The 20,202-nt window shown below is 41.3% G+C and overlaps 1 protein-coding gene across 2 annotated transcripts in view; it reads right to left on the reverse strand.

Annotated features, from left to right (window-relative positions):
• Positions 1–20,202, reverse strand: part of LOC126365917 (uncharacterized) — a 308,245-nt gene that overhangs the window by 194,566 nt on the left and 93,477 nt on the right. The window contains exon 3 of one of the 2 annotated variants that reach the window (XM_050008660.1): positions 3,096–4,093. The exons of the other annotated variant lie outside the window; for it this stretch is intronic. Coding sequence (XP_049864617.1) covers positions 3,747–4,093 — 347 coding nt within the window. The 3' untranslated portion in view covers positions 3,096–3,746. Of the gene's footprint in view, positions 1–3,095; positions 4,094–20,202 lie in introns of those variants that run through there. 2 annotated transcript variants of the gene reach the window in all.

Genomic DNA, 20,202 nt, shown 5'->3' on the forward strand with positions numbered 1-20,202 from the left:
TCATGAGCTGTTTTAGTTCATCAGTCAGCCAAGGTGCAGGTTGCCTTTTTATTAATACCTGTCGATTTTCTGCAGCAGGCTTGTAGAGGCTGTATCGTACTGTATTCCAGCATAACCCAGTCAGGTCGTAGCAGCGCGCGATACATTTGTCAAGCTTTTGAGGGATCCAAGCTCCATGTGTTTCCCTTTGTAACAGTATTCAAACAGCCTTCACAGTTAACTTGTAGAGGGACCATATATAAGCTTTCATCTTGTCTCTTTGATTCGATGAAAGGCTGCTGAACTAACAGCCACTTTTCGCCTTCCCTCTTGGTTCCGCAATAGAAGACATTATCTGAAGCTTGTAGTCCCCACTGAACAGCGATGTTCATACAACAGCTCGGTTAGTCATTGTCAGAGGCGCCAGCAGAAGGTGGCAACGTTTCAATATAGTCCTTGCACATCATAACTGGGACCATCATCTGCTACTAGACGCCGGCCGGTGTGGCCAAGCGCTTCTCTGCACTGCAGTCTGGAACCGCGTGACCGCTACGGTCGCAGGTTCGAATCCTGCTCGGGCATGGACGTGTGTGATGTCCTTAGGGTAGTTAGGTTTAAGTTGTTCTAAGTTCTAGGGGACTGATGACCTCAGATGTTGAGTCCCATAGTGCTCAGAGCCATTATAACCATTTGCTACTAGACGCACTCCGTTGAATGAAGGTATCCCCTAGTTTTTTCCGAGCATTCACCAGTAATCCTGTCTTTCAGATATTCACAATACTTTTCGTCGAGACAGCAACTCATTATAACTCAGCATGCCGTCTGGAGATCGGTTTGGTGATTAGCTCAAGAATATTCGTTCCCAATGAAGCGCTCCATTATTAGCCTATACATATCACCAACTGTTCCATTTGGTTGTCATTGGGTTCTAACCTAGCCGGCTACATTCATCATCACTAAGAAGTACTGTGGTGCAAAAATAAATAAATAAATAAATAAGTTGTTCAAATGGCTCTAAGCACTATGGGACTTGACATCTGAGGTCATCACTCCCCTAGACGTAGAACTACTGAAGCCTAAATAACCTAAAGACATCACACTCATCCATAGCCGATTCAGGATTCGAACCTGGGACCGTAGCAGCAGCGCGGTTCCGGACCGAAGCGCCTAGAACCGCTCGGCCAACTGGGAGTACTGAAAACAGACGCCTCCGAATTCTTCACGTGAAAACCCTTAATGCCTCTTACATAAAACAAACTTTTTATTCTACATCTTAGTTCTGCACGTCTATATATTTATTTCTCAACGTAGTCGCCCTGGTGATGAACACATTTCTCCCAACGAGAGACCAGGTTGTTGATACCATCGCCGTAGAATGACTTTATTGACGGAGCCACGTCACGCTTCTGCTAACACTTCTTCGGCACTATCAACTTGAAGTCCTTGAAGGTTTCCTGTAAAATTTGGAAAAAAATGAAAATCCTATGGCGTACGACGGAGGATGATTGGTGAGGTGAACCGAAGGCATCGAATTGTTGCTGATGATGCAGCGCTCCTGTGCGGTCTGACCTTATCATGCTGAAGTAGAGGGTGCTCCTAGCCGGGACGAAGCTTTCTGCAGTTAACAACTCTATTGGGAATGGAAATGAGAGTTTCGCGTCATTGGCTGGGAGGCCCCTTGGTGCAGGTCTCATTACATTCGACGCCACATTGGGCGACCTGCGCGCCAGATGGGGATGCAATGATGTTGAAGACAGCACAACACCCACACCCTGAGCGGAGATAATCCTCGACCCAGCCGGAAACCGAGCCCGGGCCCGAAGGACGGCAATCCGTCACGCTAATCACTCATCTATCACGGCGGACAGCAACTCTATTACAACATGCTGTATTTCGCGTACCGATATAGTTACGTTTCACACCGCCTTGTTACATGCTACAGTTCAGAATCTTCTAGCGGCAAAGGGTTGCAGTTGGCGTCCTCGATGCAGGAAACTCGACCGAGTAACATGCATGAAATGAAGGCTAATATCTCAGTCGATATTGAGAAGAGGATAAAAAATTCGGAACATCACTTTTTACACGTCCTTGTAATTAGAAGCTCCCTGTCAATTTCGTAAAGGCCTCCACTTACAATCCAATTACCGTAATAAATGACACGCAGACCGATTGAAAACATTGGATTCTAAAAGCACAGTATGGATGATACAAATTTATTAGTCCTGTAAGTTTAGTAATAACAAGTACAAAGATTTACTTTAAAAATAACTAATTTTGAGTAAAATGAACACACACTCTGAAGACAGGCGTGTTAACTTCAAATACATATAGGAGATGCCCAAATCGAACGGTTTATATGGACATATTTATGTATCTACCACTTTAAGCGTAATATCAGATATTTGCATTTAGCTCGTATGCTGCACACAAGAGTCAAGAAATATGTTATACTATCTCCACCCATTTAAATTTCTGGAATCGCCACAAAGAGTAAATTCTGACGTTTAGAGATTGGAAGATGCTATCTTCATTCACGCTCATCATTCAAAAGGAAGAATAGTGGTCGAGAAGTGGGGAGGGAATGGGAGAATTGGGAGAATGGGAAGGGATGGGTTACAGAGAAGAATGATCCTGATATTGATACGCTATGTACCAACCATTTTCAGAGTGTACAGATGGAAATGTAGTTGCAGCTGTTGGTCCTCTCACTGTAAAATTACATGCCACCTTCAGCAGAAATCCCGACTGGAATTTACAGTGGAAGACTTGGGTACAGTAAATATATTTGCGTAGTTCACGTGTATGTCTTTCATAATAGGGAATCAAATCTGAGTTTAAGAGAACGACAATGTGTCAAAATTTGGAGGCAGTTATTACATGCGCTTTGCTTGTTCTTTGATACTTTCAACCTACGTCCGAATCATTGTGCCCATTTTTCTTGTATTCAGCTCTAGGCTGTCTTAGTAACATTACCAGTCGTCGCATCTCAGCTTAAGAACTGGAACACAAACTATCATATTATTTACTGCATAATTATACGAAAAACTTGCATTATTGTAGCTGAAAACCTAAACTGATCCTGTGGTAACAGAATAACAGAAATAAGATTAAACTGATAAAAAAAGTGTACAACATTCATTTAATTTATAGAAATAATGTAGATTACACGAATATTACTTTTACAGAAGATGCAGTATTATTCAGACAGATAATATGTGGTATAATATTTGAGCATATAATATTTGCATGTTAAACATTTTTATATGTAGTGTTTTGAATTAGTACCCAGCACATTTTTAATCAAATATAAATAGTAATGTAGGAATATTGTTTTGTATTATATACATTGTAAACGAAGGCAAACTGTTATTAAAATTTCTTTTGAAAAGTCAACAGATCAAATAGTTAATTGCAGTAGATATTGGAAGGGTGCAGGTGATAACACAGATTTCATTTGGTTAGTACATGCATGATTTCGCTCACATAAGCTTTTACATTTACATATAATGTTTCTGTGAATCATTAAATATCAAAATGTTATGACTAATAACTATTTCCCACATTTACTTAATAAATAAAAACGAATAAATATCATCAAATAATTTAAAACATACAAGCTAATTATTTAGTAAGGTTCACACAACTCGTCTACAATGACGAAACAGAAGAAAATGAAGGAATAAATCATAATGTATTTCGCCATAGATTTCGTTTTTCATCACACTAGAAGATTTTCGGTATCATCTCATTCAGCAACTTCTAAAAGATCATGTTCCAGAAGAGCGTTTATTTCGTGGTTGGATACAATTGCATACAGTTGTTGTAGCGATAGGTGTTCTTTCGGTGTGCCCAAATCTTGCACGACTAGGAAGCGAGTCAGTGCTTGTGCCTAGAGTATGTTGACAGGGTCCTGAAATTTGCTCCTCAGAGGAATTTTGAGGTTTGTATGGACTCTTAGGCAGTTCATCGTTTTTCGAGGGCAAACTGCTGCTATCCTTTGTATCCTTGCAGCGCTGCTCCTTCTTGTTTTTCACTTTTTGTCCAGGCTCTTGGGTGCTACCAGGCTTGATGTCTTGTTCGTTTTCTGTATTTTCCTTCAAGTTCAGGGATGCACCTGAAATTAATAAATAAAACATGACACTCACTTTTATCTTTACTATCATGAAGAGACATTACACAAACTAATGTAAATTTTCACCTAAAGGGGTGTGGAGCACACATTGGCATGAGATACAGCTTCGACCATACCTGCGAAATCATGAACATAAAGCCACCGTTTTGTCCAAGAATGTTATCCAAAAATATTCGAAACGAGAAATGATTGCTTTTTCGTCATAAATGCTGTCAAATAAATATAGATATTTCTGTTCACTTGGAACCTTACCATCCAGAATGGCAATACAGATTATAGTCGACCACCTAACATAGTTCCATAGATCTTACTAGTTAATTTTCCTGTCAGTGTCGCTAGAAGAAGCATTAAAATGTATGCCCACGTATTCCAGATCACTAAGAATTCCGACATATTTCACAGTTTTGAGACTCTAGTAGAAGAAACTAGCAGGTGCTAGCTCAATTTCTTAATACAAAAAAGTGAGCGAATGACACACTCACTCACTTTCTTCTAAAAAATTTTCATCCAGAACCTGATATTTCCTCTACTATCGTCTAACTCAATTCCTTTAATTGAGAAACGTATATTTTATTATAAAATGGATAGAAATAAGATGAATGAATATTTTTATTATGCTCATTTACTATAAAAATTATCTTCTTTTTAAAAAAGGTGAATGTAAGGAAATAAAAGTGAAATTTAAAGACATAAGGGAAAGAATTAACTATCTAAAATTTAATTATTTCTTCTTGAGCAGCCTGAAGATTTTTATGAACAGTTGTTTGTAAATGATTTTTGCGACAAGGCTTGTTTACATTTCTATTATATTCAGGTTCAACTTTTATTTTTTGGTATTTATTACATTCTTTAGATTATGATAACCATCTGTCCGATACCTATATTGTTCTTCAATATATGTTATCCATATGGTGACTACACACCTTAGTGTTGTGCAGTTCATGATTAATTCCTTTGTGTTGTCCATTTATTTTTTATAAAATTTAATAGGAAGTATTACGATTTTTAAAAAATTTCATGAGTAAGTTCCAAATGATGAAATCTTTATCATTATTTTTGAGTTTCCTCATTTCCTTATATCTCGTTTTAATATTACCTCCTTCAAAAAATTGAAGATCCTGTTACTAATTATTTTTAATTGTTTATGAAGTAAACTAATTTTAAATTCATTACCAAATCCAAAAATATTTTTTCCATGTACGGTAGGTAATTATTCATAACCAGTAATATTACATAAAGCATTTACTTCTAACTCATTAATCTTTTTAAAGATGTTAGTACTGCTAATGTTGTTGAGCTTTTTCAGAAGTGTTTAAATTAATATACACAAATTTGTATTCTATTTTTTACAATGTGAAAAATGAGTGCTTAAGCAGTCTCAGACTGCATAATGTCCATATGGTAATGACTATTTCTTTTCGAAAACTTCTTTTACCATTATGAGGACTCAAGGCTTTCTTGTTTTTCTGAACTGTGTTGATTTCATGTTTCTCACTTCGAATCAAATTCATCGTTCTGTATTGTTCTCTATATTATGAATATGCAGCCCAGACAAATTGGATGGTTCTTTGGAAGTAAGTGTAGTATAGGGTGGACCTTATGAGGCATTTTTTTCATGGGCACTCAAGAGGAAACCCCAGAACACCATGATTTTTGGGTACAAAAAGAACTAATTGTGGGGATGGTCACTTCCAAAATTTCTGTTCACGGCGGACAGTCGAAATTTTTATCAAATGTCTTAAGATTATTTTCCTGGGGAACTTCGAAAATGTTTTGACATCGTTATTCGTTACTGAGATCCATAATTTCAAAGTTACTGTATTTATGCAGGAAAGTGCAAAAACTGGTTTTTATCATTTTTGCACCGTGGTTGACTGGCGAGTCTGTAGTCATTCGTCTAGAAATGCCATTTCTCCGTTTCGAAAATCTGTATGCATTATAAAGATACACTGAAGTAAAATATAATGTTTGGGTACCAAAAGTACAAATTGTGGGGATGACCACATCCATAGCGGCATCGTCGAAATTTTCACCGAACGTTCTTAAGATAATATTCTCGGGAATATTGAAAATTTTTTCGATTTAATTATCCGTTATTGAGATCCGTAGATACAAATTTACTGTAGTCATACGTGTACAATACGTAATGACCAGTCTGAGGCGCAAATGTAGTTTTAAGTAATCTATTGAACACATGGCAAAGGTTCTAGGGTCTTTCAAGGGTTCTGAGGTTATCAAACTATAATTTTACTCGGCATTTCTAAGCAATAAAGCTTGATGATGATCTCTGTCTGTATAACAGGCCGTTCACGCCTATGTAAATACGCCCAAAGTGGGACTGCAGAGACACAAAATGGGCTGAAGAGGGTGTTAATACGCCTGAAAAGCAGTTAAAATGAGTGCCAAAATCATGTGAAGCTTTAAAGGTTGCAAATTCAGTAAAATATTTGTAATAACATTTCTAATCTTTTGAGATTCGAATCACAAGGCGGGCGTTTTCGACGAACTGCTGTCGATGACCAAGGTATCCAGAAAAAAAAAACGTAAATGCATACGTGCATATTCTTTGTTAATACATGTCAAAGTACATAAAAATGTCGAAGTATATAAATAAACTCTCAGAACTTCACTACCGAGAGAAGTGGCGCAGCGGTTAGCACGCGGGACTCTCTTTCGGGAGGATGACAATTCAACCCCGCGTCCGCCATCCTAATTTATGTTTTTCGCTTCAGGCAAATGCCAGAATGGTTCCTTTGAAAAGCCACGGCCGAATTCGTTCCCCTTCCTTTCCTTCATCCGATGAGGCCGACGACCTCGCTGTTTGGTCCCCTCGCGACAAATCAACCAACCAAAATTTTACTGACTTTCAGTATTCGTTTTCTAAAGCGCTGTAACACGGGAAAGGAGGTACCTATCTGAAAAATGTTCCTATCAGATCACAAAGAAGGCCTATATGTCCCTCTTTATGACTGGGAAGTGTAGAACCAGTAGTCTCAATCCTCATACCGCCTTCCTAACAAAAAATTAAGGTATGCGAACACATTTGCACTATCTGGTGTCGAAAGAGGTAGCGGAGCGACAGTGACAATGGAAGAGAGAGGAGACATTGCCAACGGAACAGAAAGAGAGAAAACACAGCGATGGTGGGGAAAAGAAAGTAACGCTGAAGGAGAGATGGATGAAGACAATAGCAGAGACAGCCTAAAAAAAAAAAAAAGGAGATGCTGACGGTCAGTGAGAGACAGAGAAAGAGAGGCAGATGGAGGTAGAAGCAAAAGAGAGAGGAGACAGTTGAAATGATAATACAGATGAGTGGAGAGCATGCATAGGCTTGAAGGATATGGACCCCCTCAGACCGGAGAACCTTAACATGTAGGTATATCGGAGGACGCAGTTTGGACCGAATTTTTAAACACGTGGATATAATGGAAAAAGTAAGTCGGACTCTCCACGCCTTTTGAACAGCTGATGTATTGTGGAGAAAGAAACAGCGGGAAAGAAAGACAAAAGGAGACAGTGTACGTAAGGGAGGAGACGATGGCAGTGCGACATACTGTAAATCAGTGTGAGATAGTGGGAGAGAAACATAAATAGCCACTGGCAGTGAGGGGCGGATTGCAGTGTCAGAAAGATGATGAATGCGAAGGCTTTACTTCAAAGGGAGATAGGGACTAGGACTTACAATGATCTGTGTTAAAAGAGCGCGCCCAGAACTGAAACAGCTACTTTGTCGAGTACTTCTGACGAGAGATTCACCAACATTCGAAAACATTGTTGAATGATCAAACGTTATTCTGTCCACTTAATCCCCGTCCTGGGGAGAGAAGTTCGAGAAGCGAGCGGTTAAAATTCAGAAGGAAGACGCTGCTGTGGATCCGAAACGAATAGTGGTGAATCTCTCGTCAGAAGTACTCGACAAAGCAGCTGTTTCAGTTCTGGTCTGAATTTCGCAACTACAGCGAAGAGAATACCTGTTGAAGAAATCTTAAGTGCCGTCGAAGCATCCTTGTTTCATCTTCCGAAGGTGCAGGCCGAAGAAGTAAGACAAAATGTGTCGAGACTTCTACGGAAACCGAAAACTCCGAAAGCAACATATCAGAGCAGGAAAGGAAATCTCTTATTGATCTCATGAGAAACGAAAGCATAGTTGTAACGAAATTGGATAAGGGGAATGCTACTGTTGTTTTGGACGCTGTGGATTATCACAGGAATATGTAACAACTACTAGCTGATCCTGTGTATCGCAAGTTAAAAAGCGATCCGATGAACAGAATCTTTCGGAAAGTGAAAAACCTAATATCAGACTCCAGACTGGACAGCACTATTACAAAGAATATAACACCACGAATACCTATCTCACTCAGAATATGTGGACTATCCAAAATACATAAAGAATCAGTTCATTTGAAGCCTATCGTCAGTGGGATTAACTCGCTGACTTATTTTCTAGCACGTCATTGATCTGACAAAGTGAGACATGTAGTTGGTAAAACAAATACTTTTATAAACGATTCGAAACCTTTTTTTATGAATTATACGCACACCGAAGATATCCGCAGGTGACCTTCTTGTTAGCTTCGATATGACATCGTTATTTAGTAATGTCCCATTATCAGATACAATGGAGATCATAAAGGAGAATGTTGCTCCAAATGTTTGCGACTTAATTAAATTAAATTATTACTGGCTGCCCTGCTGGACTCTACTTATTATGCGTCTTTGGATCTGTTAATCCCTATACTGAATTTCATTTATTTCTAAGTTTCAGTTATTTTGTGTATGGTTGGCAAATGGGACTTGATACTTCACGGGACTTCATTGATGTCCAGTTAGTATTTTTAACATGGTTAGCATTTGGGGAATCCGCTACCACTTAAAAACTCAAGCATGCAAACTTTACTGCAGATTATTATTGTCGTTATTATATTCAGTGGTTCTACACACATTTGTGAGACTACCACTTCAGTAGTTTACGTATTTTTTACTGACTGAATAAATAATTAGTTCGGTCAGTATAAATACTTTTATGTTGTCTAAAATGAATTTTTCGAAAGAATACAACCTTCTTTGCCATTTAATAAATACGGGGTGTTTCAAAAAGAACTTTACAACTTTGATAATTCATATAAATAATTCATAGTACCTACAGAGGCGATTGTAGCGTCAGTATGTATAGCGTAATTCGCTAGTGCCGAATAGCACCGTAAGGAGCGCTGGTGGCAGTTGCGTTAAAGATGACTGCCTTTGCTGGACTCGAGCAAGCTAGCTGTGTTTTGGTTTGAAGAATCGAAGTCGGCGACAAATTTCAGCGTACCAAGTACGTTTTTCATTGAGGATTAAGAAAAAATTCCAGCTTTGAATTTGTCTCGTGTGTTGAAGGGAAATTTCTCGGAAAGGTACTGATTGCAGGGCCCATCCTGTGGTAGAACCTTTACAAATTGCTTCAAGCCCAGTTTTATTTGTAGAGGTGGAAGCAAGACTTTTTTCTGTTCTACAAGCGTATAATTCAGAATATTTTTAATTACGGGCACAAAATTTCTCCGCTCTGACCAGACTCTCACACTCCAATGTCGTTGCCTTATCCGACTGTCCTTATCGCATAGAAAGCAAAACACTTCTGTGAACGCAGCTGGTTGTCCTAATAGTGCTCTGATAGCTCTGAAGTCACCGCAGTTAAGCCAAGTGTGTTCCTCACACTGGATACTTGTTAAGAATATCTTCATATTCTGATACGTTGCTTTCATTTGAACTGAATGGGCCACAAGACTGGACACATACATGTTTCCATTATGCAGTAACACACCTTTCAGGCTCCTCATTGACGGGTCTATCAAAGTCTCCACTATTTGAGATCATGTTCAATGTTACAGAAGAGCATTAACTCGTTTATATTAGTGCGGTAAACCAAAAATTCGTTCTGTGAGAATAAATGAATTAATTCTTTATGTCTGTACCATGTATAGTTCCAGAAGATTCTTACTTTTTAACCTGGAGCCAAGTAGTTCCGCAGATTCCTTAGGCAACTTCAAATCTCGTACGAGAGCATTAATTTCACTCTGAGAGAGCAGCTATGGAGTAAAGTCGTATTCAGGCTGCTAGACATCAGTATCGTCTTCGGTAATTGCATCAACTTCATTTTTTTCATCACCTTCTGCCACGTTCTGTACAATAGCTTGAGGAAGAGGACGAGTAAGATCTTCTCCATCTGAAAACTGGCCTAATGGCTGAATAAATGCTTGGATGCACAATTTACCTCTTATTTTTCGAACTGTAGCCTTGAACTAAGCAGAAATAACAGTCATTAAGGTGACTGTTATGTTTCCTCCAAACCATTGTAATCACGAATAGCATGTATGTTTTCTTTCCTTTTGTCCTCAATCTTACCTCTCCACACAATAGCGGCAAACTGTCTCTGGTCCCCATACCTCCTCCTGGTCACAGAGTTTCAGTTTAAAATAAGGATGGTAAGCTTTTTACATAGCGTCTGCTTAGCCACTGTATAATTCCCAAAAATGTAACAGAAAATATTTAGGCTCCACACAGACTTTCGTGTTGACACTGTAGTGACTATCAAAGAGAGGCGAAGTGTTTTATTAATACTGTCTTAAATATACTGAGTAATCACAATATAGCACTGGTAATCCAAGCGTGTGAGTCAAGCGCACAATAACAACTAGGATCAATATGTTTAAAAACCTAAAGGTATACAGAGTCGTATACAGAAATTTCCCTCCAAAAATACGCTTAACCTACTAGCACAGCAATACATCTTTGAAGTCAAATTGTGGCAAAACTGTACGTGATAGCAAAAAATTGAAAACAGATTTGGAATCATGGTAAAAAGTTGAGACAATATCACATGTTACTCTCCAGTCATCTGATATCATGCAGACCAGTGTTAAGAATTGGAATAGTACCTTGGTACTCACGCCTAATTTGATTTGACTTCCATATTACGTCTATATAAAACTGTCATTGTCTAATTCGTTGAGATTAAGTGACCTGTAGTAGTTATAAACGTATGGAATACAAGTTAAAACAATTTTGCAGCTAGTTTAGTTCCTGGTCATAAAAGCAGATGACGCACAACTCGACCCACAGACAATATCGAGCTAATATTCCAGGCAAAGAGGTACATTTGCCCAACCGAATGTGTGTAAATTGTATTATTCACACTTGAAAGTCGTAACTGGTTTTTAGTACCTGGAAAATAATTTGATACCATGGCAAAAGCATACCAGGACATACACAACATCCACAGTGAACCTATTGTTGTAATAGATACCGTTGATATTGTCCTAGAACTCTTCCAGGTTTTTCACGTCCATGTAGTCAGACAATGAATGTGTTATAGATGTAATGATAAAAGCAAGTAGGATATAAAATCAAGTAGAATTTGCAGCAGCCATGTCGCGGGCTGTGTCCTCAAAGTACTCCATAGAAATGTTGGATATTGTAAGTAGGCTGTTTAGGTTTTCTTATTGGTAACCCCACGTAGCGCTCTGTATGAAAATCACTGGCTGTGCCGTGTGCAGTCTGTGGCTGGTTGTCATTGTTGTAATACTCGCCATTGTAGTGTTGGGCAGCGGCAGCTGGATGTGAACAGCGCGTAGCGTTGGGCAGTTGGAGGTGAGCCGCCAGCAGTGGTGGACGTGGGGAGAGAGATGGCGGAGTTTTGAAATTTGTAAGAATTGGTGTCATGAACTGCTATATATATTATGACTTGTGAGGTAAATACATTGTTTGTTCTCTATTAAAATCTTTCATTTGCTAACTATGCCTATCAGTAGTTAGTGCCTTCAGTAGTTTGAATCTTTTATTTAGCTGGCAGTAGTGGCGCTCGCTGTATTGCAGTAGCTTGAGTAACGAAGATTTTTGTGAGGTAAGTGATTTGTGAAACGTATAGGTTAATGCTAGTCAGGGCCATTCTTTCGTAGGGATTTTTGGAAGTCAGATTGCGTTGCGCTAAAGATATTGTGTGTCAGTTTAAGCACAATCTTGTATAATTTTTCTAAGGGGACGTTTCAATATAACTGATGCCGTCAGGCTAGCCATCACAATGGCGTCCATTTGATTCAAATATTCTCCACAGCATAAAAAATACGATGATGTAACAGTGCGGTGAAATGAATCCACAACAGTGCTGTCGAATAACTGGGAAAGTAGATTTATAGAGGTCTTGGTGGTAATGGGTGTCACTAATGAGACCAAATCAAAGCAGATCAACATAACTCATTTGCAAACATACAGGCGTTTAATTAGGTTGATGGAGTCTGTTCTGTTCTCGATACGGCGCACACAGTAGCAACGCGCAGAGTGAGGAGGCTGTCCAGATATTCTTTGTAAGTCAGCGGTGCTAACGACTGGCCATTAGCAGGTGTCCTTATGTTCATTTGGAATGTCGGAAAATGTAGGTGGTCGTTGCACACAAGGGAGGGGATTTTTAACGACACTCTCCCAGAGAAGATCGCGTAAAAAGTTCCGACATCTTCCTCACAATTCTAGATTTTGGGTCCTGTGGCCGTATTTGGTACTTCTTCCACTTCAGCATCGAACGGATCTTCGCGTCACAGTCGGATTGTTTCATTATGACAGCTGTTTTTCCATTGTCAACTGGAAGGACTATGATGAGAGGGTCGTCGTGGAGCTCGTAAATTCCACAATACACATCTAAAGTCATGTTCCGTACTAAAGGCTTGGATTTTGCAAAAATACGGCTCGTTTCTTGGCGAATCTCTACTTGCAGTTTCACAGGAAAACTTGGGAATTGCTTGTTTCACACCACTTATTATTATGTCAATGACAGGCATACACCACGGCGATAGTACAGAATTCTCTTCTTAAGTTCCGAGATGGCACCCCTGTCCGATGTATCTTGTCACAGTGATGAGCACAGGATATTCTGTTGTTTTACATTCTGTCTATTGCTACTGTTCCGAAAGCTGGCTGAATTTCCCTTTCTGTCTCTCCATGGTTTACCTCTGTGATGATACCTCTTGTGCTACAGTGGCTTGCGTCATCCAGTCACAATCCAAAGCTGTAAGTGACTTCGCCAGCTTCAGATGGACGGTCAGAAGTTCACGGTCGTTTCCATCCAACTGCTTCCAAGTGTAATGTATCTCTCGTTGCAGGGCGATGCTGGCCGCAGCAGTTACGATATGGTGGATCACTATGGCGAAACACGGGACCGTATTCTCTTCACGGCAGCGTTATAGGAAAGCATAAGAGCTTTATAAATTATCCTTCTTAAGGCGCAGCTTCAAAGGCGTTTAATACTCCGCTGTGTTTTCTCCCCATACAGATATATAATATAGGAATGCATGTTTTCGCGGCGTTGCACATGCAGTGTATCCGCCCTTTGCCCTCAAGACTGCTAGAACTTTGCTGGGAAAACTATCAGTAAGGTGTTTGTACGTCTGCGAAGCTTCCTCAAGGTCTGTTACCAGGGAAGGCAGTGATGTTAGATGCAGGAGTCTTGGAGGAAGTCGACGTTCTAACACACCTCAAAGCTGTTCCATTTGATTCAGGTTGGAACGCCGGGCGAGTGTCTAGTTCAGGTTTATTACTTCCTGCAGACCATTGCCACATATACGCTGCTTGATGTGACGATACATTTTCATGCCCATACGCTCATCATCTTCAAATTCCTCTTCTACTGTACACAGTACACATTGCTGTAAAATGTGTGTATACAGGATGAGTTACCTATCGCTCCGCTGGATATATTTCGTAAACCACATCAAATACTGACGAACCGATTCCACAGATCGGACGTGAGGAGAGGGGCTAGTATAATTGGTTAATACAAACCATAAAAAAATGCACGGAAGTATGTTTTTTAACACAAACCTAATTTTTTAAAAAAGGAACCAGGTTAGTTTTGTTAGCACATCTGAACATATAAACAAATACATAATCAGTGTCATTTGTTGCATTGTAAAATGTTAATTCCATCCGGAGATATTGTAACCTAAAGCTGACGCTTGAGTACCACTCCTCCGCTGTTCGATCGTGTGTACCGGAGAGCACCGAATTACGTAGGGATCCAAAGGGGACGGTGATGGACCTTAGTTACAGAAGAGACTGGAACAGCAAATTACGTCCACATGCTAACACCTTTTTATTGGTCTTTTTCACTGACGCACATGTACATTACCATGAGGGGTGAGGTACACGTACACACGTGATTTCCGTTTTCAATTACGGAGTGGAATAGTGTGTCCTGACATGTCAGGCCAATAGATGTTCAATGTGGTTGCCATCATTTGTTGCACACAACTGCAATCTCTGGCGTAATGAATGTCGTACACGTCGCAGTACATCTGGTGTAATGTCGCCGCAGGCTGCCACAATACGTTGTTTCATATCCTCTGGGGTTATAGGCACATCACGGTACACATTCTCCTTTAACGTACCCCACAGAAAGAAGTCCAGAGGTGTAAGATCAGGAGAACGGGCTGGCCAATTTATGCGTCCTCCAAGTCCCATGAAACGCCCGTCGAACATCCTGTCAAGGGTCAGCCTTCTGTTAATTGCGGAATGTGCAGGTGCACCATCATGCTGATACCACATACGTCGACGCGTTTCCAGTGGGACATTTTCGGGCAACGTTGGCAGATCATTCTGTAGAATCGCGATATATGTGCAGTGCTCTCCGATACACACGATCGAACAGCGGAGGAGTGGTATTCAAGCGTCAACTTTAGGTTACAATATCTCCGGATGGAATTAACATTTTACAATGCAACAAACGGCACTGATTGCGTATTTGTTTATATGTTCAGACGTCCTAACAAAACTAACGTGGCTCCATTTAAAAAAAACATAGGTTTGTGTTAAAAAACATACTTCCCTGCGTTTTTGTATGGTTTGTGTTAAACAATTACACTAGCCCCTCTCTTCACGTTCGGTTTGCGGAATCGGCTCGTCAATATTTGATGTGGTTTACGAACTGTATCCAGCGGTAACGTTACGTGACTCACCCTGTATATACATATCCCTCCACATTAAGCGTTTTCTTAAACTCAATAAGAGGATCATACCCTAAACAGGGAAAACACCACTATGTCGTGTCCACGTGGAATTAAAGAGCCGGCCAGTGTAAACGCCCAGTAATGTTGGTGGACGACATCATTCCGTTGCAGGATAATGCCCGCCCCAACTTGTTTCCAAGGTTATTTCGTCTACGCTGATGAAGGTTCGCTGCGAGGCCCTTACACGTCCTCCATAATTTACGATCTCTCCTTGTGTGACTTCCATATTTTTGAAGCCCGAAGTAAGGCAATAGGGGCCGCCGATTTACTCCTGACAAAGATGTGTTCGCCTGTGTACAATTAATGGTTCAGTAACTAACAGCATTTTCCCATGAAGGCATAGACCGCATTGTCACACAGTGTGATAACTGCATTACTTTTAGAATAATGAGCAGTTTATTTGCTTCCTTTCCACGTGTCCCGCTTTCATTAGACTGCCACTCTTCAGAAAACAGTACACCTTGAACAACCAAAGATAACAGGACATGTACATGTACATCAGTTTGTTTTGCAGAACACCATTTCAGTCTCCTCGGTTAAGCATGTGTCCTATTGCCCAGTAGGCACAGGATCCACCACGGGTCCTGATAACTCGTTCCATGCGTGATGGCATCATGTGTGTAAGCCGTAAATGGCGTTCGCGGTATGGGCGCCAATGCTGCATCTGTGGTGGTTGGCATTGGGTCACAGCGCTGCACCCTTCATTTCACCACCTCCAGCACATTTTCGATTGGCAAAAAGTCTGGTGAAAGGCGGGCCAGGGCAAAAGGCTGGCATCCTCTGACACCAAGAAGGCACGTGTTCGAGCATTGTATTGTTGAAAGATGGCGTCTGCGGAAAGGTTATGGCTACTGGTCTTTCACGTACGTCACAATGGTCAAAGTGTCCTGGACACTCAGCAAATGTGATCTGTGGTTGTACCCAACAGCACAGCATACCGGAAGGCCTTGAGTTGGCTCTTCATGTCTCGTGCGAATGCAGTCACGGTGATACCGGTCCCCTGTCTGCGGCGAACCAAAATGCGGCCATCATTTTCTAACAAACAGGACCTGGATTCCACTGAAAACATTATCTGATGCCATTCCTACCCAAGAGACGTCATTACATACACCACTGCCGTTTAGCATGGTTCTGCACATTCGTCAAGAGTAGGCGGAAAAGAGGAAGACGACACGTACGTAAGCCATGTTGTAATAAACGACGACGAGCTGTCACCCCTTGTAGTGTACGATGTGTTACACTGTTCCTCTGCCGCGCCAGAGACGAGGAGGACACAGACCTGTCATTCAATGCCACCTTCTCGGGGGGGGGAATCTGGATGGTACGACCTCATCCATCTCGTCGAGTTCTACGCCCTTCCATGAACCATTCTACACACACCGTTCCACTGCCGAAACACTTCGTCCCACACGAACAGCAATTTCCCAGATGGATGCATCACATTCTCTTATGCCAATTATGCGTCCTCTCTCAAACTCACTGATTTGACGGCAAGTTTCGCGCACGCGTCTGCAAGGCATCCTTCACGTCAGCTCACGTCACACTGCTCCATTACAGTCGGTTTATAGCAACAACGGGAGCCGTAGGAGCTCTGTTTTTTCTATACCTGTGTATATGATCCAGAATGAGATTTTCGCTCTGCAGTGGAGTGTGCGCTGATATGAAACTTCCTTGTAGATTAAAACTGTGAGCCGGATCGAGTCTGGAAACTCGGGACCTTTGCCTTTCGCGGGCCAGTGCTCTTGCTCGCAAAAGGCAAAGATGCCACGTTCCTGTCTCTGTCCGGCACACAGTTTTAATCTGTTTGATCGTTTTCAAACCCCGATATCTCAGATCTCTTGCGCCTACATAGCTGCGTTTCATGACTGTGTTCGCAACTATTAAACTGTGCTATGAACAAATGCCCAACCAGGCGTCTTCCCTTTTCGTTCCTTTCTTCTATTATTATATTTGTTTTTCTTCCAATTCCTGAACTTCTTACCCATTTCTAGGTCAATAGAAAAGATGCATGGTCTTGGAAAGAACATGGGTGTTGAAGGAATCGACTGCGTCTTCTGCCTAAGAATCATACCAGTGTTAGTCTTAGCGATTTAGGGGACACACAGGAAACTCATATAACGTTGACCGCGTGTCAGTTTGAACTTCCGATTACGAATCGATTCACTTAATGTCTGGATCATCTTGCTGCATCCCTGGGCCTTGTATCTGTCGATCGCACCCCGTAACAAAATGTGCAGGAGCAAGCGATCATAGCCTATTTAATGACTGGAGATTCACCGACACTGATTTATAGAAAGCATAAAAAACTTTATTCCCTCCTCTCTAATATGAGACTTGTGTTTCACTGCTACAGAAGAGTGGTAAAGATTGATTGGAGGGATTGATCTACTAATGAAGAAGTACTGAATCAAATAAGGAGAAAGTATATTTCCCATACAATTTGACTAAAAAAAGCATAGGTTCAGTTATATCTACGTAGAATAAGTGCAGTGATTCTGTAGGATAAGTTAGAGTGCAGCACTGCTTACAGAATAAGTATTTGAACTGTAGTCTTTTAAATCTTATAGTGCTTCTGTAAAACTTCTTGGTTGTAGACCGAGTCATGATGCACCGAAGTTTAGCTACAAGTATAAGCTTTCTACTTCAGGACAATTTAACTTATCCATATGAACGCCATTTACAACATTGGCCCTAATTTTGGTGCATCATTTCATAACATGAAACGGTCTACAAAGCGTAAAAATTTTCTAGCAGCTGACCTGAGGGCGAAAGCATAAGAACTTACATCAACACCACCGTTTAACAACACTGATGTGTATTTAAATGTGAATTAAGAAAATGTCTTTACTCCAAACATCTATTCCATGGCATTAATACACAAATCAAAAAAAGTTTTGCATCGCCTCTCTTCCGAGAGTTCCAAAACCTGTTCAGAAAATTGAAATAGAGAACACATAAACATCATTTCCGCCCTTGTTATTGCTCATCAAAACCACACATTGCATGTTGTGCCACCATACAGCGAGACCTCCAGAGCTGGTGGTCCAGATTGATTTACACACCGGTACCTCTAATACCCAGTAGCACGTTCTCTTACGTTGATGTATGCCTGTATTCGTCGTGGTATAATATCCAAAAGTTCAGTGAGGCACTGTTGGTCCAGATTGTCCCAATCCTCAATGGCGATTCGGCGTATATCTCTCAGAATGGTTGGTGGGCCACGTCGTCCATAAACAGCCCTTTTCAATCTGTCCCAGGCGTGTTCGATAGGGTTCATATCTGGAGAACATGCTGGCTACTCTGGTCGAACGATGTCGTTATCCTGAAGGAAGTGGTGCACGATGGGGGCGCGAAGTGTCGTCCATTAAGACGAATGCTTCGCCAATATCCTGCCGATATAGGTGCACTATTGGTCGGAGGATGGCATTCAGATGTCGCACAGCCGTTACGGCGCCTTCCAAGACCACCAGCGGCGCACGTCGCCCCCCCATAACGCCACCCCAAAACATCAGAGAACCTTCACGTTGCTGCCCTCGCTGGACAGTGTCTCTAAGGCGTTCGGCCTGACCGGGTTGCCTCCAAACACGTCTCCGACGATTGTCTGGTTGAAGGCATATGCAACACTCATCGGTGAAGAGAACGTGATGCTAATTCTGAGCGGTCCATTCGGCATGTTGTTGGGCCCATCTGTACCGCGCTGCAAGGTGTCGTGGTTGAAAAATGGACCTCGTCATGGGCGTCGGGAGTGAAGTTGCGCGTCATGCAACCTATTGCGCACAGTTTGAGACGTAACACGGCGTCCTATGGCTGCACGAAAAGCATTACTCAACATGGTGGCGTTGCTGTCAGGGTTCCTCCGAGCCATAATCCTTAGGAAGCGATCCTCCACTGCAGTAGTAGCCCTTGGGACCTGAGCGAGGAATGTCATCGACAGTTCCTGTCTCTCTGTATCTCCTCCATGTCCGAACAACATCGCTTTGCTTCACTCCGAGACGCCTGTACACTTGCCTTGTTAGAGCCCTTTCTGGCACAAAGTAACGATGCGGAGGCGATCGAATCACGGTATTGGCCGTTTAGACATGGTTGAACTACAGACAACACGAGCTTTGTACATCCTTGCTGGCGGGATGACTGGAACGGATCGGCTGTCGGGCCCCCTCCGTCTAATAGGCGCTGCTCATGCATCGTTCTGTACATCTTCGGGCGGGTTTAGTAACATCTCTGAACAGTCAAAGGGACTGTGTCTGTGATACAATATCCACACACAACGTCTAACTTCAGGAGCTCTGGGAACCGGGGTGATGCAAAACTTTTTTGGTGTGTGTATTTGAAGAGTTGCATATAATTCTATTTCGTTTAGCTTACAAATAAACAACTTACTCCATCTGATGTTGTGGATAAGCTGCACACATTCTCAGAAAAATGCAATTAGGATGCTAATGATTTTTAGTTTGGGTCTTCATTAACTGCAATGTCGAATGTGAAAGGCATCTAAGTAGCTCAGCTTAGTTATTACTTATGCCATAGCACGAGAAAACAATCCAACTGTCACATTGTTGAGAGAAATTAAGGTTTATTTGTTTGAAAATTTATGACTAGGTTATGACAGTATTGCCACGATTTATGCTGCACGCAGTGTGGGGTATCAGTGAAGCCAATCTCACACTGAGTAAGGCTCGCTAAAAGTTCGCTAGGTGGCGTATTCGATTGTTGTCTAGCAGGGAGTGGAGGCGGCTAACTCACGTGCTAAAACTCTCACATCGTGTAGTATTCATCGTGGATGGTGGCAAGCTCACTAGACTTCATGAACAGCAGCACGCATAATCAGGCTGTTCTGAGATCTTTTTAAAACGATGCTGAAGGATCTACTTGTCAAAAAAAAAAAAAAAAAAAAAGAATCTCTCTCTTCTCATAGCCTCATTCATCAACTTCATGGTGATCTACCTATAATTTAATTATTGTTTATAGTTATAGTGATACTTTGAAATTAAGTAACCTACTCCAAGAGATTCAAGCAGTTTCCAGTGAATAATGTTCATCGCTATGAATTTTTGTTTG

Source organism: Schistocerca gregaria, chromosome 4 (genome assembly GCF_023897955.1).
Source record: "Schistocerca gregaria isolate iqSchGreg1 chromosome 4, iqSchGreg1.2, whole genome shotgun sequence".
Classification (NCBI taxonomy): Eukaryota; Metazoa; Arthropoda; class Insecta; order Orthoptera; family Acrididae; genus Schistocerca; species Schistocerca gregaria.